At 42.0% G+C, this 26,413-nt stretch overlaps 1 protein-coding gene across 1 annotated transcript; it reads left to right on the top strand.

Moving 5' to 3' along the window:
- Positions 1-490: 490 nt before the first annotated feature.
- On the top strand, positions 491-26,413 carry LOC130112688 (zinc finger protein 2-like). Its single transcript, XM_056280151.1, has 2 exons — positions 491-736; positions 25,261-26,413. The coding sequence occupies exons 1-2, from the start codon at positions 571-573 to the stop codon at positions 26,220-26,222; spliced, it is 1,128 nt and encodes a 375-aa protein (XP_056136126.1). The 5' UTR covers positions 491-570; the 3' UTR covers positions 26,223-26,413.

The following is a 26,413-nucleotide window of genomic DNA, read 5'->3' as shown; positions in this document are numbered from 1 at the left end:
GATTTTAGCATTCACTGTGTGTACCCTTGTCTAAATGTAAGGGGTATGTGGACAGTGGTGAGATGGCCTGGGGCAGGGCAACGGAAAATTTTCCTTATTTTCAACCCTGAGCAGGTTAAGTGGTTTGGATAAAGGATGGATTTTCAAATCCCAACGTTGACAGGTATGGATATGATGGATAAGCAGGGATATGGTGCTAAGGTGGATGGCATGGGTAGGGATTTTATGGTGGGACTAGATTGTAAAGCATGGAGGATAAATTGTTGTTTTGTGTGTGGGTGTGAGTGTGTGTGTGTGTGCGTGCGTGAAGTTTTTTTTGAAGGGATTTAGATTGTAAATATATTGTCTGATCAACACCCCGGAGCATAAGGTGGCGGTAATGCAACAATAAGCTGGATGATAACCACCGTAAAACAAGAAAAAAACCGGAAGTAATTTGTTGAGTTCGATTCATATACGCAAGAAGGCAGCGGCAACGGAGTAACGACTTGTCATTTGTGCAGTTGCGTGAACGACTTGTCATTTGTGCAGTTGCGTGGTTACATATTCGTTTTAAAGACATTGCTGAAAATGTCGAGAATCCAGATGTTGAGGCTGATCGTCCAGCAGCGTCTGACTGATGCTGCTGAGGAAATCTTTGGAGTGTTTGAAAAAACTGTTGAGAAATATGAAGAAGAGATAGATCGCCAACGCAGGCTGCTGTCACATGTCTTCACGAATGAGAGCAACAAAACAGGTTTGTAGGAGGAGAATGGATTGATGTCAATCAAAGTGACCGATTATTCCTTTGTCATTATTTTACAAAGTCAAATCTGTACAATGGGGCGGTACGGTGACGCAGTGGTTAGCGCGGTCGCCTCACTGCAAGAAGGTCCTGGGTTCGAGCCCTGGGGTAGTCCAACCTTGGGGGTCGTCCTGGGTCGTCCTCTGTGTGGAGTTAGCAAGTTCTCCCCGTGTCCGCGTGGGTTTCCTCCGGGTGCTCCGGTTTCCTTCCACAGTCCAAAGGCATGCAGGTCAAGTGAGTCGGCCTAAACTGTCTCTAGGTGTGTGTGTGTGTGTGTGTGTGTGTGTGTGTGTGTGTGTGTGTGTGCCCAGTGATGGATGGCGACCTGTACAGGGCGTCTCCCCACCTGCCGCCCAGTGACTGCTGGGATAGGCTCCAGCATCCGTGAGAGCAGGATTAGCGGTTTGGAGAATCAATGAATGAATGAATTCTGTAAAATTGTCAACTAAACAAGCGCGGAAAGCTTCAAGATGGTGCTGATGAGGCGGTGTTTGTAAATGTAAACACGTTATCAGCATTTTTTTATTTTGTTTTTTGAGAGCGAGAGAGACCAGGATCCTCCTAGTGGCAGCCCGTGGCACTCTGTCGGCCGTTGAAAGACTCACTGTCAAGGAGGGCGGGACCACATTTTCTGTTTCGTTTTCAACAGGTCAGCAGTCTAAGTCTGGTTTTGGGTAGTGGATGAGCAACCACATTTTACTTTTTTTTTGTTTTCATTTATTTTTTTGCAATTACTTCCGCCAAGGAGGTTATGATTTTGCCCGTTTTGAAATAAAAAAGGAACAAAAATACACTCTTTCCTAATTTAATGAAAAAAATGTCTGGCACAGGATACAAATCTACACCAGACTTGACAAATTAAAACAAGCAACCATACAAAAAAGGGCCACAAAAATGCAAATTGATTGATTGATTGATTAAAATCACAATAATTTCACAAATAATCACAAATCACATAAATAAAAGTCTCAAATACATTCGTCTCATAAATAATCGTAGTCACACAATACGCACAATGATCACAACTCAGCTTTATAATTGTATAAAAAGTCCTTTGTTGACCAAAATTAATCCTAATCCGTGTTATTATTACAAGTGTCCCGAATACTTTTTTTTGGGGAGGGGGCTTCAAATATTCAGCAGAAAGTAATCAAAGGTATAAATTAAATAGACTTAGACTATAAAAACTTAATTACTCATATTGTGGTAGGATGAGGAAAAGCACAGGAGACGAAGGCGAGTTTGAACTTTATTCCTCAGCTCCAAAACCAAACTGAAACAGGAACCTTGCACCAGAAAGCCCGGGAACGTAAACCACGCCCCCAGCTCACAGCCCTGCTGGGTGAGAGGCATAGCCCATAGTGTCCGCCACAATATGTTTTCTATTATTAATTAAGTATTTATCATGCTATCATTAGGCTGTTATTGTAATTATGTACATTCTTTGGCAACAGCCCTTTGGTAACATTTGGATACGCGGCTTGGATAATGGATGGATGAATAATAAACATTTTATTTAAAGGCGCCTTTCATGACACTCAAGATCACCTTACATCACATACAATAAAACAAATCAGTTCAATCAACAGTAAAACACACAATAAGCAATAGAGCATACATCAGCAGGCATTAAAAAAAGATGAATTTGGTGCTGTAAATGCTGTTAAAGTGAGTATGCTAGTTAGAAATGGTGGGTTTTAAGAGCAGTTTTGAATTATGTAATGGAGTCCAGTAAGCGGTGTGATGGGGAAAGGAGTTCCAGAGTTTGGGTGTAGCATAGGAGAAAGCCCTGGCACCCATTGTGCTGAGGTTGGTGGCTGGTAGTGCCAATAGACTTGCTGGTGAAGACCGCAGGGGATGAGATGGAGTCTAAGTCTGAAGAAGGTCTGTGAGATAAGCATGGGATAGATTATTAAGAGCTTTGAATGTTAATAATGAAAATTTTAAAATTAATCCGCTGTGACACAGGAAGTCAGTGTAATTGAATCAGCAGGGGAGAGACATGGTCAGTGGACTTTGAATGTGTAATAATCCATGCTGCAGAATTCTGGATGAGTTGAAGTTGGTGAATAAGTTTGTTGGAGATGCCTGCCAGGATCACATTGCAGTAGTCAATGCGACCAACGCATTTACTAAGACTTCTGTGCAGTGTTGTGTTAAAACAGGGTCTAGTCTGCAGATGTTTTGCAGATGGAAATAGGCAATTCGGGAGACATTGTTGATATGACTAGAAAAGGAAAGGGTGGGATAATACCAAGGCTTCTAGCCTGAGCGGAGACAGGTATGATGGCTCCAGCAATGGGGAGTGAGCATATATTAGTTTTTGAGAGTGTAGATTTATTGCCAATGAGGCTCAGTTTTATTACTGTTGAATTTCAGATAATTGTTGGTCATTCATATCTGTATATCATGGAGACAAGCAGTGAGGGTACTGGAGGGGAGAGTGGAAGTGGGCATAGTGGACATATAAAGCTTTGTATCATCATTATAGGAGTGGAAATGGATACCATAGTGCCAGAAAATATTGTCAAGAGGGAGGAGGTAAATAATAAACAGGAGTGGCCCCAATACTGAACCCTGTGGACCTCCATGAGGAACTATCAAATGTTCTGACCGGTAATTCTGATTTTGTACAAAATGTGTGTCCTGTCTGTAAGGTATATGGGATGGGATATAGTATCAAAGGCTGCGGTGAGGTCAAGCGAGGTGAGGATAGAGAGTAGACTGGAGTCAGCTGCACGAAGGAGATCATTGGTCATCTTAACCAGGGCTGTTTCTGTGCTATGTTTGGGGCAAAAGCAGATTGGAATTGTTCATTGTTTTCAAGGTAGATCTGGAGTTGAGATGCAACTATTCTCTGAAGGATTTTGGAGATGAATGGTAAATTGGAAATAGGCCGGTAGTTGTTTTGGTCAGTAGAATCTAGATTAAGTTTTTTTCAGAGTTGGTGTGATTTTGGCAACCTTCAGTGAAGGGGGAACTGTACCAGTGAACAGAGAGGCGTTGATAATGGAGGTTATCAGGGAGATGACTGCCCCCCCCCCTTTTCTTCCCAGTTGCATTTTGTACAATTACTCGACTCTACCGAGCCGTCCTGGTCACTGCTCCACCCCCTCTGCCGATACGAGGAGGGCTGCAGACTATCACATGTCTCCTTCGATACATGTGGAGTCGCCAGCTGCTTCTTTTCACCTGAAAGTGAGAAGTTTCGCCAGGGGGACGTACCATGTTGGATGATCACGCTATTCCCCCCAGTTCCCCCTCCCCCCAAACAGGTGCCCCGACCGACCGACCAGAGGAAGCGCTAGTGCAGTGACCAGGACACATACCCACATCCGGCTTCCCACCCGCAGACATGGCCAATTGTGTCTGTAGGGATGCCTGACCAAGCCGGAGGTAACATGGGGATTTGAACTGCGAGCCCTGTGTTGGTAGGCAACAGAATAGACCGTTGTGCTACCCAGATGCCCGGGCAGGCACATTTTAACCAAGGTTGTGGGAATTGGATTCAGGTGACATGTGGAGGTGCTAGACTTAGTAATACGTTCAGAAATGTGATTTTCAGTTGGAAGACTGAAGTCACATAAAACAGTGGATGGGGACAGTTTCATGACACTTGCTGATAGTAAGTTAGTCTGCATGATGTTAGCAGAGGCTAGCTGCTCATGAATGGCACTAATTTTGTAGTCTCGCGATACCAGACAATTGGAGATCTCCGCCTACCAATCGTCTAGGGATTTCTAAATGCAAGATAGTTACTAGAACGGCGGCGAGAACGTCCGCAAACAAGCCGACGCCTACTGCTACGCCACTTGCATTTTGTCAAGGACACGCCTTACCGGAAACTATGCTCTCTCCCCATCCTCCTCCGTAGTGAAACAAACTGGAGATATAGCGAATCACTTTGTAACGCGGAGAGAACTTTTTAAAACATTGAAAATGGATGTCCCGAGTAACGTTAGATCATTTGATTCAGTTTTATCGAACGTGTGCTCAGTCCACAAGATTGGTGCAATTAGGGATTTACAGCGGCTTCGTTTAAAACTTTTAACCCAGGACATGAAAGACGTGTTTGCTTGTTTACCAGCTGGTTACGGGAAAAGCTTGATCAGTGAAGCCTGGCCAACTGTCTGCGACTTGTTGTCCGCACAGGCACATACATCTATGGGGCTGGTCATATGCCCTTTGCTGTCGATAATGGAGGAGCAGGTGCAGTTTTTGAAAGCAAAAGGCTTTCCTGCCGCATACGCGGGACAAAGCGAGGACATCGATGACCAGATCGCCGCCGGTGATTTCGCCCTTGTGTTTGGCACACCAGAAACTTTTGTTGGCCAAGCAAAGTGGAGACGGCTTCTACAAACGCCGCTATTTCGGGAGCGGTTGGTTGGAGTGGCTGTTGACCAAGTACACACTGTAGTGCAATGGTGAGTTTGAAACCATAATTAATATGTTAGTTCGCTGACTGTGTATTTGTAGCTTGGCTCTCTGCGTTGTGTAGTTTGTTAGTGTGACTGACGACGCTACGACGACCAGGTAGATGATGTCGTATTTATTGCCATCAGGAGCCTGTATGAAAACAGTACACAGCAGTGAATATACAGGTCTCCTTCCGCATACAGTGCCCACAGCCGTCTCTTTCAAAGTCCAGGGCGAAAGGGCGACAAAATTGCACACTGAGTGTGACACTGAATTATTTTTTCATTACAAGTTATTTTTCTGTTAACATAAATGATACAAAACCCATATAAAATTGTGTACAAAATAGCTTGCAGTTCTCCTTTAAAATAAAGAAATAACATAAAATCAAAATAACACCCCCCCCCCTATACCTGTATGAAATCAGTACACAGTAGTGAATATACAGGTCTCCTTCCGCATACAGTGCCCACAGCCTGCAACTGATTTCACCAACGCTATTTTCAGTACATGAGTGGGCAACAACACACTCTAGTGGACAATGGACTCCCACAATAGAACGACATGCGCCATCACATTTTCTACACTTTAAATCCACGTAAATGAACAGAATAGTTGAGAATTGCAACACAAAACACAAACTAGTCACCGGTTATTACTATTACCGTCGAGAAACAGTATTTACAGGGTAAATTACCAAAACTCTTTAACAGCACACAGAATACATGCCGTCTCTTTCAAAGTCCAGAGCAAAAGGGGCGAACGAAGAGCTGCGCCAGGCGAACGAAGAGCTGCTCCACAACGGAAGAGTCCATTATATTATAGCTTCTTCATAACGCCAAATATCAGCTTTGAAATGTTATGACCGGATTCTATCAACTTTATAATGACTTCCGAAATGTACTTTGACCATTATATATCTACTAGTGCGTTGTAAGAAGTTAATATGAAACCAGGAAGTCACCCACATAAACAAAACCAGTTGGTATCGTCCTTTGCGCTAGAACTTCCGCTCTGTAACCTTTGACAATAAGAGACCAGTCATTCTTATAATGCATATCAAATTAAAGACTCAGTCCACAATCTTGCGTAACAACATCACTCTGCTACATATTGTTTGTCTAGTTTTCTTCGGTGACTGCGCCTGAGCCATCCTATAACGTAAGTGTGGCTGGTACGAGTGTTCACAAGCACACGACTTATGCATGTCACCGCCCCAATGTGACGGCCCCGCCCTAACGACTTTGGATTGGTTCTGCAATGAAACATCTTTTAAACTCTAATTGTTTCCAGCAACAAAAGCAGGGAGAATGTCCTCAGTCTCTAGTTGAGCGAAGCGTTTGACTTGTGAGTCTACTAATTTTGTAGTTGAAGAACTTCAGAAAAGCAGAGCTTTGTTCATTAGAAAGGTTATGGTTCATATTGGTTTCAGGTGGATTTAGTAACCTTTTAACTGTGGAGAAGAGAGTTCAGGTACTCCCTTCAACTAGACTGATGATAATTGCATTGCAGGACGTTTTAGCTGTTGAAAGAACATTTTTGTCATGGTGTATATGATCAGACTATACGGTACTTGTTTGTGAACAGGAAATCCAGTCTTGGTGCAAAGCTTCTCAAGGCGCTGACCTTGAGCTGACGTATAATTCAGGTGTGTACCAGGGAGCAGTATGGGCAAATGAGACAACCCGTGTTTTCAGGGGGGCTAAAGTATCAAGTGCAGAAGATAAAATATTATTGTAGTAGCTGCAAACCACCCCAGTGCGCGCCGGAGGTCGCGTTCTGATGAAGCTAACAAAACCACATCATCTGCAAAGAACAGCGATGCAATTCTGAGGTTCCCAAAACGGAGACACTCCTCACCTTGGCTGCGCTTTGAGATCCTGTCTGTAAATATCACACTAACAGCCTAAAATTTTAAAAAAAGAAGACCGAAACAATAATAATGATATGCGTGGCTGGTACAACCGAGAAGCTGCTTACAGTTTTCAGGTGATTTGACAAATTCATTGTACATTTGTGGTATCCCGGTTTCTTTTGGCATATATGGCACTCAGCTTTTTGGAGGTCATCTCAGCAAATTTTGAAATTATTCCAGACGCTTGACTTTTTGGACATTTTGCCAAACTAGCTGTAAGTCACATGACGTTGCATTCGGTGTAGAAGAGATGAAAGCTACATTCACATGGACACCGTTTTTCCTGTGCCATATCTGCAAGCGCCGTTTACTGTCTTTCAAAAATAAAAAAACTGAATAATGATTTTGCCATCGAACACTATGGCAACGATCGAATGGGTCGGCCCTAATTCCTCAATAGTTCTTGTGTTGGGCTCAACAGTTAATATAGTTCTATTTTCAGAAATCATATGAATATGGGCAGGTGCATGCCACGCTGGTCAGTTCTGAGTCTGTGGTTATCATTTCAGTAATGATTAGGTTAAAAATGATTTAATATGCTATAAATACTAGCTTTTTATGTTAATTTAGGCTAACGACTACAGGTAGAGTGCGCTGTGGCTGATTTAGTTAATCTAGAGATAACGTGTAGAATATTTTTCCCGTGACCAATCGATTGGTTCAAGAGGTACCATTTCAGTTGAGCAAGATTTTTGGTTGACTACAGCTCTACCACCAGATGCTACAAGAATGCCACTAGATGCCATAGGAGTGCCACTAGATGCCACAGGAGGGCCACTAGATGCGACAAAATAACCACATAGCCCATCTAAATAAAGAAGAAGCTAGGTCTGGCCCACATTGGTTATGTGTCAACATGTGTCAAACATCTACAACATTTTGTAAACTTGTTTTTGAAACGTTTCACGAGAAACTCATAAGGAGCTTTTATGTGTATGGGTTAATAGGCCCCATTCTTTCCTAGCCAAAGTAAGATCCATTTCCAATAACAGGTCTGCATAATAGAATAATTTCATGTTTTCATGACGCCCATGACCGCAGTAATAGCGAAATAAGGCACTTACACGAATCCTTTTGTCATACAGGGTCAAATGTGACCTCTTTCAAAATAAAACAGCAGTGACTACACGTTAACCTTATTGTTTTCAGAATGAAACTTCAGTAACTAGTATTAAATGAAAGACTTGCATCTTAAAAAGATGTTGACATCTTTGCTTCATGTAATTTTATATTTCATCTTTGATCCAAGTTGATATCATCTTATTTTTAATAAGTTCTTACAGATTCACATCAAGTCTTCAGTGATGCACAGTCTGTTCTTCAGTTTTTTATTTTTAATAAATTTGCAAAAATTTCTACAAAACCTTTTTCACTTTGTCATTATGGGGTATTGTGTGTAGATTGATGAGAAAAAAAAGAATTGAATCCATTTTGGAATAGGGCTGTAACATAACAAAATGTGGGGAAAGTGAAGGGGTGTGAATACTTTCTGGATGCACTATATATGTAATGCTCCAAGGCAAACACTGTGCCAGCAAGTAGGGGTAATAAACGTTTTTTATAGACGAGTTTTCTTGATTTTTAAAATTAAAAATTTTATTGTGAGATTTTGCTTAATTTGTTTTGAATTTGACTTATTCACTACCCTTAGTTTACTGAAGTTCGATTTATTTTCTAAGAATGTATTTTCAATGATATTTTGAGCTTTTAATTACAGTAAATATTACTAGGCTTGGGGTTATGATTAGACATAAATATATCAAAAGGATACTTAAAAATGGGCATACTTGTATATTTTGATATCCTCAAAAAAGCAATGTACCTATGACCTGTAAACACATTTGAAGCTTCTAGTGCTATTTAAAGGCCATATATAAATCAAGCCACCATTTACAGTAATCTTTATTTATTTTGACTATGTTGTAAATGTATTATAGATAATCAAAATAATTACAAAGACTTATATTTCTAATCTAAAATAACTATCTGTAGTCCCATCCATAATTTAAATCAGTAAGTTAAACATAATAATAATAATAATAAATAATAATAATCTAAACTAATTATTTTTTGATAAGCCACTGTTTATTAACAATCAGTCAAGTTGCATTTTATATAGTGCTTTTCTAGCTTCAACAGCCACTCAAAGCGGTTTACATTTCTGGTCAAATCTGAATTCCAGACACCTGTTATGCATTTCTGCAATTAGATACTCTATGTGCACGACAGGTTGAAAAATTATTGAATTTCTATTAAAATAACAAAAAAACAAAACAAAACATAAATGCCAGCCCTTTCTGATGGCCTGGCGGCCTGTCCAGGGTGTCGCCACGACTGCCACCCAATGACTGCTGGGATAGGCTCCAGCATCCCCGCGACCCTGACAGCAGGATAAGCGGTTTGGATAATGAATGGACGGATGGAAGTTAAACATACTGATGAAAATAATGCACCTTTATTATGAAGAAAAAAATTGATTTTAATTTGGGTCTTGTAGACACTGTTTTGTAAATGTGTACCTTCAGAGGCTAATGCATCCCAAGACTGAAAATGCTTAAGTAATTATAATGATTTATTTTATTGGAATACAATGATTACCAATTCTTCTGTCAATTTCAGGGGTTGCATCATACAAGAAAAGAGGTAATGTTTTTATTCAATATTTTAATATTTACACCACTTCACTGTAAGTTTCAGTTGTCACTCTGCTGCTGCGTAGATGTCACGAAAATGTGAAAAACACAAAAAAAGGGAAAAAGTTTGTAAAAAAATGTGAAAAGATGTAGCGGACTTTTATTTTTATTTATTATGTGGCCTACGCTACTAAATTTATGTTTTCTCGATTATATTTAAAGATGTGTTTACAAAGTTATGTTTACATAACACAATGACACTTTTACAATAATAAAATGGAGGATTTGTTTTTCATTATTGTAGCTGATTGTTATAAATGTCAATAAAAGTAATTTTTAGTAAAGAGTGGCAACTAGTGGCACTCCTTTGGCAACTAGTGGCACTCCTGTGGCATCTTGTGGTCTGACCGACATAAGTGGAGTAAATATCAAGATAATATCAGAATTGTATTTATATGTACACTACCGTTCAAAAGTTTGGGATCACCCAAACAATTTTGTGTTTTCCATGAAAAGTCACACTTATTCACCACCATATGTTGTGAAATGAATAGAAAATAGAGTCAAGACATTGACAAGGTTAGAAATAATGATTTGTATTTGAAATAAGATTTTTTTTACATCAAACTTTGCTTTCGTCAAAGAATCCTCCATTTGCAGCAATTACAGCATTGCAGACCTTTGGCATTCTAGCTGTTAATTTGTTGAGGTAATCTGGAGAAATTGCACCCCACGCTTCCAGAAGCAGCTCCCACAAGTTGGATTGGTTGGATGGGCACTTCTTGCGTACCATATGGTCAAGCTGCTCCCACAACAGCTCAATGGGGTTCAGATCTGGTGACTGCGCTGGCCACTCCATTACCAATAGAATACCAGCTGCCTGCTTCTGCTCTAAATAGTTCTTGCACAATTTGGAGGTGTGTTTAGGGTCATTGTCCTGTTGTAGGATGAAATAGGCTCCAATCAAGCGCTGTCCACTGGGTATGGCATGGCGTTGCAAAATGGAGTGATAGCCTTCCTTATTCAGAATCCCTTTTACCCTGTACAAATCTCCCACCTTACCAGCACCAAAGCAACCCCAGACCATCACATTACCTCCACCATGCTTAACAGATGGCGTCAGGCATTCTTCCAGCATCTTTTCATTTGTTCTGCGTCTCACAAACGTTCTTCTTTGTGATCCAAACACCTCAAACTTGGATTCATCCGTCCACAACACTTTTTTCCAGTCTTCCTCTGTCCAATGTCTGTGTTCTTTTGCCCATCTTAATCTTTTTCTTTTATTGGTCAGTCTCAGATATGGCTTTTTCTTTGCCACTCTGCCCTGAAGCCCAGAATCCCGCAGCCGCCTCTTCACTGTAGATGTTGACACTGGTGTTTTGCGGGTACTATTTAATGAAGATGCCAGTTGGGGACCTGTGAGGCATCTGTTTCTCAAACTAGAGACTCTAATGTACTTATCTTCTTGCTCAGTTGTGCAACGCGGCCTCCCACTTCTTTTTCTACTCTGGTTAGAGCCTGTTTGTGCTGTCCTCTGAAGGGAGTAGTACACACCGGTGTAGGAAATCTTCAATTTCTTAGCAATTTCTCGCATGGAATAGCCTTCATTTCTAAGAACAAGAATAGACTGTCGAGTTTCAGATGAAAGTTCTCTTTTTCTGGCCATTTTGAGCGTTTAATTGACCCCACAAATGTGATGCTCCAGAAACTCAATCTGCTCAAAGGAAGGTCAGTTTTGTAGCTTCTGTAACGAGCTAAACTGTTTTCAGATGTGTGAACATGATTGCACAAGGGTTTTCTAATCATCAATTAGCCTTCTGAGCCAATGAGCAAACACATTGTACCATTAGAACACTGGAGTGATAGTTGCTTGAAATGGGCCTCTATACACCTATGTAGATATTGCACCAAAAACCAGACATTTGCAGCTAGAATAGTCATTTACCACATTAGCAATGTATAGAGTGTATTTCTTTAAAGTTAAGACTAGTTTAAAGTTATCTTCATTGAACAGTACAGTGCTTTTCCTTCAAAAATATGGACATTTCAATGTGATCCCAAACTTTTGAACGGTAGTATATATTGGAGCATTTTATGCCTTTATTATCGGGGCAGTATAGATATGACAGGACAAATAAAGGTAGAGAAAGATGGGGGGGGGGACATGCAGCATAACTTGCTGCGGGATTCAAACTGCAGACATTGCAGTTATGAGGCAAACATACCAACCAGTATGCTTCAGGAGCGCACTATATTATTTCACTTAATATGTTAATATTTGAACCACTTAACTATGTCAGTGTCATTTGTCACTCTGCTGCTGCTTAGATGTTGCAAGAAATTGAAGAACAGATGAAAAAGTGAAAAACCAACAAGTTTGTAAATAAAAATATGTAAACATGTAGCTGACTTTTTTTCAGAATTTTATTTATTTATTAAGTGGCCTACATGTTACTAAACTTAAGTTTAGTTATTATTAAACAATTATGTTTAAACCTGTGTTTATGCAATTAAGTTTACATAACACAGTTTCACTTTTGTAATAATAACACAGAGGATTAGTAAAATAGTGTATTTTTGTTCCTTTTTTATTTCTAAATGGACAAAACCATAACCTCCTTGGCGGGAGTAATTACATAAAATGAATGAAAAATAAAGTACCTGGTTACTCAACAACCATCCTAAAACAGACTTAGGGCTGCTGACCTGTCATGAAAGAAACCAGGAAATTTGGCCATTCCCTATATGGCAGTGAGTCTTTCAACTGCCGACAGAGTGCCACATGCTGCCACTGAGGTGCCAAAGGCTTCCAGTGCCACTAGGCGGATCCTGGCCTTACTGATTATTATTATTATTTATTTAGTTTTTATTTTTTTATTTTGGGAATGACAGATTATTCGCAGTCCATTTGAACCCTTTCCTGCTTTCATTACTTTTAAATCCTGCTTACCTTCTGTTATGTAGACACTGCAGTAAAGTTGGAAATGTACTGTGTTATTGGACTTGCAAGAAAATATATGCCAATGGAGAGGTCGTAGCATTAAATTAATGAAATATTCTTAATCATTTCATGATTATGTGTAATTTGATGCCTCACCTGCGCAGGTGCGTAATGTTTCCTGAAAGTGGGTTTGTATGGTTATCAATGCCAAGATATATGACTATGCACGGCTAAGGAACCGTTTCAAAAGTACATAGGTAAATATTGAAATAACAACAATAGAAAAGAAAAGGTGTGCAACACTACCACATAAAATCATTCAATCCCCAGCATATAGCTTGTAATACTCTGTTCTTTCATACACTGTAATTCTTTACCGTCCTGCCTTGTGTTGTGTTAATTTATCAAAAGATAATCTAAAACAGCATAAAAAGTATCAAAGGTATGCAACCATACCACGTAAAGCAATACAACCACTTGCATACCACTCAAACTACTCCCTTCACACATGGCCACTCTTTTTCCAGTTTTAGTTTTTATTGTTGATGAAATATTAATAACATGTAGATAATTAAATAACAATAATGGCAAAGATGATTATACCCCATGCAGCGATGCACAATCTCATATATTGCTTGAAATAGTCCTTTCTATCATATACAAATGATCTTTATCCAGTTTCGGTCTGCATTGTTAATAAGCTATTATCACTAGTAGTTGTTGACATAAAAATAGCCAAGTTATAAAACAATACCACATAAAAGCACAATCCCTTCCATGCATCTTAAAATATTCCTGCTCTCACACAGGTGCTCCGTTTTGTAGTGTTGATTTGTATTTTAGTTGCGTACTATGAGGTTTGGGTCAGGGCCTTCAGTAATGAACTGCACCCCCCCCCCCACACACACACACACACAAATTTCTCATATGGGTGCCAACACAGCCACATACAAAATACATCAACATGGGCATCTGGTGAGCATAGCAGCCTATTCCATTGCCCACCAACACGGGGATCGCCGGTTCAAATCCCCATGTTACAGCCGGCTGGTCGGCCATCCCTACAGACACAAGTGGCCGTGTCTGCGGGTGGGAAGCCGGATGTGGGTATGTGTCCTGGTCGCTACACTAGCACCTCACCTGGTCGTTTGGGGCACCTGTTTGGGGGGGAGGGGGAACTGGGGAATAGCGTGATCCTCCCATGCACAGTCTCATTGGTGAAAATCCTCACTGTCAGGTGAAAAGAAGCAGCTGGCGACTCCACATGTATCGGAGGAGACATGTGGTAGTCTGCAGCCCTCCCCGAATCGGCACAGGGGGTGTAGCAGAGACCGGGACGGCTCGGAAGAGTGGGGTAATTGGCCGGATACGATTGGGGAGAAAAGGGGGGGGGGACACATCAACACAAACAAGACAGCTGATCTTCAACAACCTGCATTGTTGTTCACTGTGCACCATAGCAGCTATTGCAGCATCACCATGCACTGTCTCGTTCAATCTGTTAAAGGGGCCACACATTTCAAAGGCCACATCTTAGACCTTGTACTCTCATCTGGTTTCTCTCTCAAATTTCTTAATCTGGTGGCTATGTCTGCATCTGACCATAAAGCTGTCATTTTCAAAGTCCCAGTACAGCTCGGTACTCCAAGTCACTATCCTAAAACATGCTGTAGCATTCTCAGTGCTGGCTCTGCAGTTAAATTCTGTGATGCTTTTAATTCATCATCCTTTAATCCCTCTTTATCCCCCCTCAATCCAGATGCACTATAACATTCTTTCAATGATCAGTGCCTATCCATCCTCAACCAAACTGCACCATTTAAAACTAGGGAATGAATATCAAATAACCTCCCCTGGCTGAATGATTACACTCGTGCCCTTAGAAGACTGTAGAAAATCAGAACGACAATGGAAGGTCAACAAGTCCGAATTTGCACATAACACCCTTAAAAACCAAATGTTGATTTACCAGAAGGCAGTTAAGGATGAAAGATCAGGGTACTTCTTGGAACTAATATCAAGAAATAACCACAATCCTAAAATTCTCTTCAGGGTAATTGATTCTGTTATTAATGGTCCCTCCACTTCTCTTTTTGAACCTGATGTTGAGTTGTCCGCATTGAGTTGTCAGCATTATTTATCCCTTAGAGATACAGAGCTGGTATTTTCCCCATTTCAAGATATAATCGTCCCATCTGTCAGTCTTTCTATAGAAAAGTTGTTCATATGAGGCCACTTTTCCAAGTTCTGTGAACCACTCCTGCCGAGAGGGGAGCTTCTGTCTTTTTCCATGCCCCGAATAAAGTCTGTCTACCCACCATCATGGTAGTTTGGATCGGTTCTGTATTTCCAAAGTCTGTCACAGCTAATGGGTCACCCAGCACATATAACCTGGGAGAGAATTCAGAGTCATTGCTTGTGATCTCCTTTATGCAATTGTGGACTTGTTTCCCAAAAGACCTAGATCTTAGGGCATTGCCAGAGAGCATGGAGTAATGTACCCTCTGAATTCTGAGATTTCCAGCAGTCTGCATTGTTTTTATGGCCTAATCGATGTAGGCAGGCACGTAGCTGATGCGTCACATCTTGGAAGCCAGCCTGCTTCGTAGCCATGGCCGTGGTGTAGTCTGCGAATATTGGAACTCTCCTACCCTTGTAAAGAAGACAGGATGCTTCTCCAGATCTCCTCAGTATGTCATTGCGAACCTGAAAAAAAAAGCACCCTGATGACAACCGGTCACGGAGGTTCTCCTTCCCGGGGTTGGCTATGCAGGGTGCAGTGGGCCTGGTGAAGCAGCGGCTTCTCATCCAGGCTGAAGCAGCGAGGCTACAAACTCCGTAGGTTATGGCCCCTCTGCGCTCTTTAGTACTCCCAGAAGATGTATGTTGTTCCTCCGCATTCTGCTTTCCAGGTCCTCGCATCTGTTGTCCAGGTATGCCACCCTGGTCGTTAATGAACCAACATTAGCCTCTAGCTCGCTAATATGTGTGCTGTGATCCATAGCGCCACGCTGCAGCTCCAATAGGACTGCTCCGTGTGTGTTGAGCTTATTTTGCAAACTCTCAATAGATTTTTTGAGCTCGTCTTTAATTAATGACATTTCTGACCTAATATTGGTGGAGAGAGAGTCTATTTCACCGAAAATGTCTGATTTGAGAGAGCTCACTATGGACTGTAACATCTCCGCGGTCACTGTTCCAGTGGGGTCCACATTAGCAGCAGCATCCGGTGGTGAGGATGGGTCAGGAGAGGGCAATGGGCTTATTGCGGCCTACTCTTGTAGACTCAATTTTTGGCCGAATAGATGTCATCATAAAATTAAACTGCTCAAATTTGACTGGAAATGCCAAGAGGCCTCAGCAGACGTCCAACTAAGTGAAAATATGTGAGATATTGCAAGGTTAAATATATAAATTCAGTCACTGATTCAAGAGCGATAAGGAGACGCGTCTTACATCCTTGGCTCCACCGACGAAGTGCCCGTGTATTTTTGATAATTTCTGGTGCACCAAGTATGGATCTAGACTCACAATGTACAGTGCTGGAAAAAAAAGTATTTGGCTCTTTCCTGATTTCCTCTACTTTTGCACTTTGTTACACTTATTTTTTTCCGATCTTTATATAAGATAAGGAGAACCCAAAAAACCATGAAATTCAATTTTTAAATTATTTTATTTACTTAAAAGGTTATCCAACACTAACTGACCTTGTGTGAAAAAGTAATTGCCCCCTTCGTTACTCAATTAACCAAATTTAATGAGTCATTGGATTAAATTAGAGCAGCAAAACCCAGGCTTGATTACTGCCTGCCCTGTTGAATCTAAACATGACTTGTATAGAACCTTACCATCAATGTGAAGTAGGCTACAAGGCCTCAACAAGCAGCATGCTATGCCACCATCAAAGGAAATTCAGAAGAGATGAGAAGACTAGGTTACAACCTAGAATAAAGTGGCTGTTTTTGCGCGACTACATTTAAAAAGTTGCTGTTTTGACATCGGTTCCGTGAACAACACCTGTACTGGACAACCTGAGCTGTCCCTCTATTATACTTGCTCCTAATCCTGTCCTTCTTCATCACTCCCAGTGAAAATCTTAGCATATTCAACTCTGCCACCTCCAGTCTTTATGGATGCTCAATAATCCAGGTAAGAAAGTCAAAGAAAGTTGAATCAGTTCATCTGGACACAACGTTTATTTAGAGAGAAATATTTTATCACTCATCTAAGTGACCTCTTCAGACTAAACTGATTGCAGGTACCCCCACCCTTATAAACAATACAGTGGCATAATGACTGAAAATAATCAGTTTCATATGCAAGTTGCTGTGAGCATGAACTAGAGTTTCAATGGCAATGCTAGAGTTTCAATGGGAGTGGTTAAAATTATGAAATTGTAAGATGGTGACAGCTGTACTCTTACCCCCCCCCCCCCTTTCGGTTCAGGGATGGTCATTCCCTCTTCACATACAGTGCATCCGGAAAGTATTCACACCCCTTCACCTTCCCCACGTTTTGTTATGTTACAGCCTTATTCCAAAATGGATTAAATTCCTTTTTTTTCTTATCAATCTACACACAATACCCCATAATGACAAAGTGAAAATGTTTTGTAGAAATTTTTGCAAATTTATTAAAAATAAAAAACTGAAATATTGCATGTACATAAGTATTCACACCCTTTGCTATGACACTCAAAATTGAGCTCAGGTTTATCCTGTTTCCACTGATCATCCTTGAGATGTTTCTACGTCTTGATTGGAGTCCACCCATAGTGAATTCAATTGATTGGACATGATTTGGAAAGGCACACACCTGTCTATATAAGGTCCCACTGTTGACAGTTCATGTCAGAGCAGAAACCAAGCCATGAAGTCAAAGGAATTGTCTGTGGACCTCCGAGACAGGATTGTATCGAGGCACAGATCTGGGGAAGGGTACAAAAAAATTTCTACAGCTTTGAAGGTCCCGAAGAGCACAGTGGTCTCCATCATTCGTAAATGGAAGAAGTTTGGATCCACCAGGACTCTTCCTAGAGCTGGCTGCCCAGCCAAATTGACCAATCGGGAGAGAAGGGCCTTGGTCAGGGAGGTGACCAAGAACCCAATGGTCACTCTTACAGAGCTCCAGCATTCCTCTGTGGAGATGGGAGAACCTTCTAGAAGGACAACCATCTCTGCAGCACTCCACCAATCAGGCCTTTATGGTAGCGTGGCCAGACGGAAGTCTCTGCTCAGTAAAAAGCACATGACAGCCTGCTAGGAGTTTGCCAGAAAGCACCTAAAGGACTCTCAGACCATGAGAAACAAGATTCTCTGATCTGATGAAACCAAGATTGAACTCTTTGGCCTGAATACCAAACGTTATGTCTGGAGGAAACCAGGCACCTCTCATCACCTTGCTAATACCATCCCTACAGTGAAGCATGGTGGTGACAGCATCATGCTGTGGGGATGTTCTTCAGCGGCAGGAACTGGGAGACTAGTCAGGATCGAGGGAAAGATGAATGGAGCAAAGTACAGAGAGATCCTTGATGAAAACCTGCTCCAGAGCGCTCAGGACCTCAGACTGGGGTGAAGGTTTACCTTTCAACATGACAACGACCCTAAGCACGCAGCCAAGACAACGAAGGAGTAGCTTCGGGATAAGTCTGTGAATGTCCTTGAGTGGCCCAGCCAGAGCCCAGACCTGAGCCCCATTGAACATCTCTGGAAAGACCTGAAAATAGCTGTGCAGCGACGCTCCCCATCTAACCTTACAGAGCTCGAGAGGATCTGCAGAGAAGAATGGGAGAAATACCCCAAATATAGGTGTGCCAAGCTTGTAGCTTCATACCCAAGAAGACTTGAGGCTGTAATCGCTGCCAAAGGTGCCTCAACCAAGTACTGAGTAAAGGGTGTGAATACTTATGTACATGCAATATTTCAGTTTTTTATTTTTAATACATGTGCAAAAATTTCTACCAAACCTTGTTGACTTCGTCCTTATGGGGTATTGTATGTAGATTGATGAGAAAAATAAAAGGAATTTAATCCATTTTGGAATAAGGCTGTAACATCACAAAATGTGGGGAAAGTGAAGGGGTGTGAATACTTTCCGATGCACTGTTCAAACCAGCGTTCCTCCCTATTAAGGATGAATAAAATCAAATACACTTTATTTGTCATTGTACATACATACAAAGAAATTCATTCTCTGCATTTAACCCATCCTAGCTGTGTAGGTCAGAGCAGTGGGCAGCCTCCATGCAGCACCCAGGGACCAACTCCAGTTATTTCTTCCTATTGCCTTGGTCAGGGGCACAGACAGGAGTATCAACCCTAATATACATGTCTTTTTGATGTCTTTTTGATGGTGGGAGGAAACCAGAGCACCTGGAGGAAACCCATGCAGACACAGGGAGAACAAGCAAACTCCACACAGAAAGGACCTGGGACGGCCTGGGATTCAAACCCAGGACCTTCTTGCTGTGAGGCAACAGTGCCTTACAGCACTGTGAGGCAACAGTGCTAACCATTGGGCCACCGTGCACATCCTCATTCTTAAAAGAGTGGCCACTGGCCTGTAGATGGGTGTAGACTGTGGAGTCCTGGCCTGACACGTTAGCTCTTCTGTGTTGTGTCATCCTCTTTGCCACTGTCTGTTTGGTTTCCCAAATGTACAAGTCACGGCAATCCTCCTGGCACTTAGTAGCGTACACTATATCGCTCTGTTTATGCTGGGGGACCCATTCCTTGAGGTGGACCAGTTTATGGCGCAGTGTGTTTTGTGGTTTGTAGCGAGAGTAGGGTGCAGGTTGAGAGCCTGGAGAGGTGGAGGTATGCACTGGAGAGAGGAATGAAAGTCAGTAGGAGCAAGACGGAATATATATGCGTGAATGAGAGGGAGGACAGTGGAATGGTGAGGATGCAACGAGTTGAAGTGACGAAGGCGTATGAGTTTAAATACTTGAGGTCAACTGTCCAAAGTAACGAGGAGTGCAGAAGAGAGGTGAAGAAGAGAGCGCAGGCAGGGTGGAGTGGGTGGAGAAGAGTGTCAGGAGTGATTTTCGACAGAAGGGTACCAGCTAAGATAAAACCAGGTAAGAGTTAAAGGGAAGGTTTACAAGATGGTTGTGAGACCAGCTATGTTATATGGTTACGAGACAGTGACACTGACAAAAAGACAGGAGGTGGAACTGGAGGTGGCAGAGTTGAAGATGCTAAGATTTTCATTGGGAGTGACGAAGAAGGACAAGATTAAGAACAAGTATATTAGAGGGACGGCTCAGGTTGGATGGTTTGGAGACAAAGCAAGAGAGGCAAGATTGAGATTGCTTGGACGTGTGGAGGAGAGATGCTGGGTATATTGGGAAAACGATGATGAATATGGAGCTGCCAAGGAAGAGTAAAAGAGGAAGGCCAAAGAGGCAATTTATGGATGTGGTGAGTGAGGACATGCAGGTGGCTGGTGTGACAGAGGACGATGCAGAGGACAGGAAGAAATGGAAACGGATGATCCACTGTGGCGACCCCTAATGGGAGCAGCTGAAAGTAGTAGCAGTAGTAGTAGTAGTAGTAGTAGTAGTAGTAGTAGTAGTAGTAGTAGTAGTGTTTTGGGGTTTGAAAGCAACTGAGACGCGATGTTTGGAAATATATACACTCACCGGCCACTTTATTAGGCACACCTGTCCAACCGCTCGTTAACGCAAATTTCTAATCAGCCAATCACATGGCAGCAACTCAATGCATTTAGGCATGTAGACATGGTCAAGACGATCTGCTGCAGTTCAAACCGAGCATCAGAATGGGGAAGAAAGGTGATTTAAGTGACTTTGAACGTGGCATGGTTGTTGGTGCCAGACGGGCTGGTCTGAGTATTTCAGAAACTGCTGATCTACTGGGATTTTCACGCACAACCATCTCTAGGGTTTACAGAGAATGGTTCGAAAAAGAGAAAATATCCAGTGAGCGGCAGTTCTGTGGGCGAAAATGCCTTGTTGATGCCAGAGGTCAGAGGAGAATGGCCAGACTGGTTCGAGCTGACAGAAAGGCAACAGTAACTCAAATAACCACTCATTACAACCGAGGTATGCAGAAGAGCATCTCTGAATGCACAACACGTCGAACCTTGAGGCAGATGGGCTACAGCAGCAGAAGACCACACCGGGTGCCACTCCTGTCAGCTAAGAACAGGAAACTGAGGCTACAATTCGCACAGGCTCACCAAAATTGGACAATAGAAACAGGGGTTAAAGTGGGATTTGGTAAGTGGGGAATCTCTGTATTAGAGAGGTGGGAAAAAGTGCGGGAGTGATAGCATTGTTAGCTAATAATAGCTACCGGTAGCTAACGTTTGCTAGCTAATTAGTTATTTGAATGAAAATATTGCATGGCCAGAGCTAAGGTTGGACAAACATAACTAGCTAGCTAACGGTAACGTTACCGGACGCTACCGATAGTTAGCTTGCCTAGCAGCATTCAAACAACTAGCCAGCAACGTCAGAAACTAGCTAGCAACGTTACCGGGTGGAAGATAGCTAGTTAGCTAGCTAGCTAACGTTACATTCGCTAACGTTAGTTGCTTGAATGAAAACCACAGCAGAGCTAGACAAAACTATTGGAAATACTATTGGAAATACACTGAAGATACTCTTTATGCCCCCCAATCCAAGATAATAGTGCAGGTAGCAGGTTGACGCTCTCTCGAGTCTTGTCTGCCTGGTGCGGTGAACTGACCCTGACCCGTGATTGTGAAGCCAGTCTCCTTTGATGTCAAGTCTGGTGAAGCCAGACAGCAGGCAGGTGCGGGTCACGTGAGGACGCGATATCATTCAAACTTTTAGAAAAAGTAAAGTCGTATAAAAATAGAAGAACGACTTTATTTGCGATTTATTTTGTAATGCTTGTGAATTGGCTGCATCATGTTTTTTGTTTTAAATTTTACTGTGACAAAAAGGTTGATATTACTCCTGTCTACAGAGTGCCGGATCTCAGCTCCAGTTGACTTGGGGGAGGAGGGGAAGTGCCGGTGTCGGGATCCGGGTAGCTCCGGCCCACTTTAATCACTGAATAGAAGATTGGAAAAACGTTGCCTGGTCTGATGAGTCTCGATTTCTGCTGCGATATTCGGATGGTAGGGTCAGAATTTGGCATCAACAACATGAAAGCATGGATCCATCCTGCCTTGTATCAACGGTTCAGGCTGGTGGTGGTGGTGTAATGGTGTGGGGGATATTTTCTTGGCACACTTTGGGCCCCTTAGTACCAACTGAGCATCGTGTCAACGCCACAGCTTACCTGAGTATTGTTGTTGACCATGTCCATCCCTTTATGACCACAGTGTTCCCATCTTCTGGTGGCTACTTCCAGCAGGATAACGCGCCATGTCATAAAGCTTGAATCATCTCAGACTGGTTTCTTGAACATGACAATGAGTTCACTGTACTCAAATGGCCTCCACAGTCACCAGATCTCAATCCAATAGAGCACCTTTGGGATGTGGTGGACCGGGAGATTCACATCATGGATGTGCAGCCGACAAATCTGCAGCAACTGTGTGATGCTATCATGTCAATATGGACCAAACTCTGAGGAATGTTTCCAGTACCTTGTTGAATCTATGCCACGAAGGATTAAGGCAGTTCTGAAGGCAAAAGGGGGTCCAACCCGGTACTAGCAAGGTGTACCTAATAAAGTGGCCAGTGAGTGTATGTCTCAACTGTTCTGACACTCCCGCCACATACGGAATCACCACTGGTTTACACTTAGGAAGCTGTTGTCCTTCTACTCTCTTCAATTGGGTGGTGCACTGTTTGGGCATCTTCCTGGCTTTGACAAACGCCCAGCTAGGATAGCCAGACTTAACCAGGGCCTGTTCAATGTGAGATGTCACCTCTTCCCTGGCTACTGTGTCAGTGGGGACGTTGTCAGCTTGGTGGTACAGCATCCTGATGACTCCTTCTTTTTGCTCCAGTTGATGATGAGAGTTAATCCTTAATTACTGATCAGTATGTGTTGGTTTATGGTAAACAACAATCAAACGTCCCCCATCACCAATTGCAATTTCACAGTCTAAGGCTAACCTGTCATTTTTCACATCCTCCCTGGTGAACTTGATGTGGTTGTCCATGTCCACAGAGTTAATGTGGTCGGTGAAATGTCGCCCTGAGATTTAATTTTAGCCCAGGTGTTGTTGGACCACACCTGGGTTAAAATTAAATCTCAGGACCGATCTTTTTGGTCATTATGTCACTGTGTTGTCTATAAGGGTGGCGATACCTGCAGTCAGTTGAGACTGAAGAGGTCACTTAGATGAGTGATGAAACATTTCTCTCTCAATAAACATTGTGTCCAGATGAACTTTCTTTGACTTATTATATATACAGTTAAATACTGGCAATTTGTTTTCATATGAAATGTAATTGTACGTGTATTTGCCCAATTTCCATCTAAAAATACATTAAGAAGTCACAAATTCCTCACTGTTGTCCAATGTGGCATCAATCAAAAATGGTTGAATCAGTTCATCTGGATACGTTTATTGACAGATGTGTTTCATCACTCAACTAAGTGACATCTTCAGTCTAAAATGACTGCAAGTATCCCCACCCCTAAAAAACAATACAGTGCAATACAGTTGCATAATGACTGAAACCAACGACCAGTTTCATATGCCAATACGGGTGTGACCATTAACTAGCGTTTCAAAGGCCATGTGTACTATTCACAGAGGACTAGGGACGGTTGCAATCACAGCATTGTGAGGTGGCGACAGATGTACTCTTAGCCCCCCCTCGGTTCAGGGATGGTCATTCCTTCTTCACATTACCTCATAGACTCCCTGTTCAAACCATCGTTCTTCCCTATCAAGGATGTGCACATCCTCATCCCTGAAAGAGTGGCCACTAGCCTGGAGATGGGTGTAGGCTGCAGAGTCTTGGCCTGACGCGTTAGCTCTTCTGTGTTGTGCCATTCTTTTGGCCAGCGTCTGTTTAGTTCCCCCGATGTATAAGTCATGGCAATCCCCCTGGCACTTAACTGCGTATTGCTCTGTTTGTGCCAGGGGACCTGATCCTTTGGGTGGACTACCTTCTGGCGCAGCGTGTTTTAGGGTTTGAAAGCAATAGAGACAGGGTGTTTAGAAAATATGCGTCTCAGCTTTTATTACACTCCCGCCACATATGGAATCGCCACTGGTTTATGCTTAGGCAGCTGTTGTCCTTCTCCTCTCTTCGATTGGTTGGTGCACTGTCCAGGCATCTTCCTGGCTTTGACAAACGCCCAGTTAGGATAACCACACTTAACCAAGGCCTGTTTAATGTGGGATTTCTCCCCTTTCCTGGCCACTGTGTCGGTGGGGACTGTCCGCTCGGTGGTACAGCATCTTGATGACTCTTAGTTCGTGCTCCAGTGGATGATGAGAAACACAGGGTCAGCAGGATGAGGTGTCACTAGGGATCAGATGACAAGATTTCAGCATGGATCATGATAAAAAAAAAAGTTGATCGTGGTGAATTTCAACTATTGGGATAATCGTAAATGAGGATAATCATCAATATCCTGACATGAGTGACTTAAAAAGCTCTCTCTCTCTCGCTCTCTCTCTCTCTCTCTCTCTCTCTCTCTCTCTCTCTCTCTCTCTCTCTCTCTCTCTCTCTCTCTCTCTCTTGGCATGATCAGGTAAGGGTTTCTTCTGTTTGTTGGCTGATTGGTGACTGTCCTGTCGTTTTTTTCTGGTTGTTTTGCAGAGGAATGGTGTCCTAGACACCACCTCCAGCCATCTGTCATGGAATCCAGATGATCCCGCTAGAACCGATTGTGACGAGTGTGATGGTGGAGGAGTTTTTTTTTGGCTGTAGGAGAGCAATTTGTCATTGTGATTACCTGCTGGGTGTTGGGCGAGAGTCTGGTGCCTTGTCCACACTACTATGGATATTTTGCAAAATGAACACTTTCCTCTATATTTTTGCCTCATCCATATGCAAATGGTGTTTTAGGTCACTAAAACAAAGATTTTTTTTATTTTTTTACAATAGAGGGGGAAAATATCCGTTTAGAAAAGTATCCGTATATGTGTGGTCAAGGCCTGAATCTGTCCTTGTTTGTTTTTCACTAAAGATGATGTTCACTAAAAAAGTCCTATCTGCGATACAATAAAAATACCAATTTCTTAACAAAACGTAAAGTAAAGTGATTCCAGTATGTTTTAGTGCCATTTTAAGAGTTTCAAGCATATTTTGATGATTATCGGGATAATCTCGTGAATCACAATTATTTTGGCCAGGATAATTGTGACATGAACTTTTCATATTGTCCTACCTCTAGGTATCACCCTGATAATTTTACCAGGAATATGGGTTTAGAAAACCTGATCTAGAAAATTAATTCTAAAGAATATTGACTGACGAAAGTCTTATTGTATAGAGTTTGCTGACTGTAGGGAAAGCTCATTGTTAACAGTCTGATAACATTTAGCAGGTAAATTTTGTTGTGGGCCAACTTTCTGTTTAAAGATAAAACATGGGAATGTAAGTGTAGTTAACTTTTCAAGTAGAACTAACATTAACTTGTTATTTCTCCCCTCTGATTAGATCCTCCACAGCTGTTTGACTATAAAAAGAAAGTTCCCTCAGAGCAGCATGAGTGGACAGCCAATCTGGGCCAGGAGGAACTAGAACCCCCACACATTAAAGAAGAACAGGAGGAACTCTGGACTAGTCAGGAGGAAGGGCAGCTTCAAAGAATAGAGGAGGCTGATAACACCAAGTTACCATTCCCTCCTGTCCCTGTGAACAGTGAAAACAATGAAGGGAAACCTCACTCCTCACAGCTTCATCAAAGCCAAACTGAGGAGAACAAACAGGCAGAGCCTTCAGCCAGCTCTTCAACTGAACAGATGAAAACAGAACCTTATGGAGAGGACTTTGGTCTGTCAGAACTACCCAGTAATCTAGATTGGGATGGTGATTTTCACCCAAGTAGTGATGGTGAGCCCCTCCCTTCAGACTATTATGAAAGTGAGACTGAAGAAGACAGTAATGATGACTTGAACAAAACAAGAGAACCTCATTCTGGTCTGGATTCAAAACATAACAATGAGATAAGTCACCAGAGATCTATTAAGAAAAAATCAGTTATTTGCTCGGTCTGTGGTAAATGGTTTAATCAAAGACATATGCAGAGACACATGAGAACACATACAGGAGAGAAACCGTTTAGTTGCTCAGTCTGTGGTAATGCGTTTTCTCAAAGAGGAGACATGCTAAGACACATGAGAATACATACAGGGGAGAAACCATTCAGTTGCACAATCTGTGGTAAAGAGTTTTCTCAAAGAGGAAAAATCCAACCACACATGAGAACACATACTGGAGAGAAGCCCTTTAGTTGCTCAGTCTGTGGTAAAAGGTTTGCAAAAAGAGGAAATGTGAAGGCACACATGAGAATACATACAGGAGAAAAACCATTTACTTGCTCAGTCTGTGGTAAAGGGTTTTCTCAAAGAAGAGATGCAGAGACACATAAGAATACATGCAAGAGAGAAACCCTTTAGTGACTAAGTCTTCTGAAGATCTTAGCCATAAGTGCAGAGTAAAAGCATGACATCTCATAGTGAACAAAAAATTGATTGCTCAGCTTGTGAAAAAAAAATTGTGGTTAAGCCAGCATCATTCATGTAATTTAAAGATACTTTATTTTCAATCCAATAAAAAATATATTTTTATTAAAGATACTTTATTTTCA

The sequence above is a fragment of the Lampris incognitus genome, chromosome 5 (assembly GCF_029633865.1).
Source record: "Lampris incognitus isolate fLamInc1 chromosome 5, fLamInc1.hap2, whole genome shotgun sequence".
Classification (NCBI taxonomy): domain Eukaryota; kingdom Metazoa; phylum Chordata; class Actinopteri; order Lampriformes; family Lampridae; genus Lampris; species Lampris incognitus.
This window is presented reverse-complemented; position numbering and strand designations above follow the sequence as displayed.

Excerpts from the sequence above, each read along its gene's own strand:
- LOC130112688 (XM_056280151.1), top strand. The coding sequence starts at position 571 with ATGTCGAGAATCCAGATGTTGAGGCTGATCGTCCAGCAGCGTCTGACT. Across the intron at positions 737-25,260 it reads GAATGAGAGCAACAAAACAG|ATCCTCCACAGCTGTTTGAC; the intron begins GTTTGTAGGAGG and ends CCCTCTGATTAG.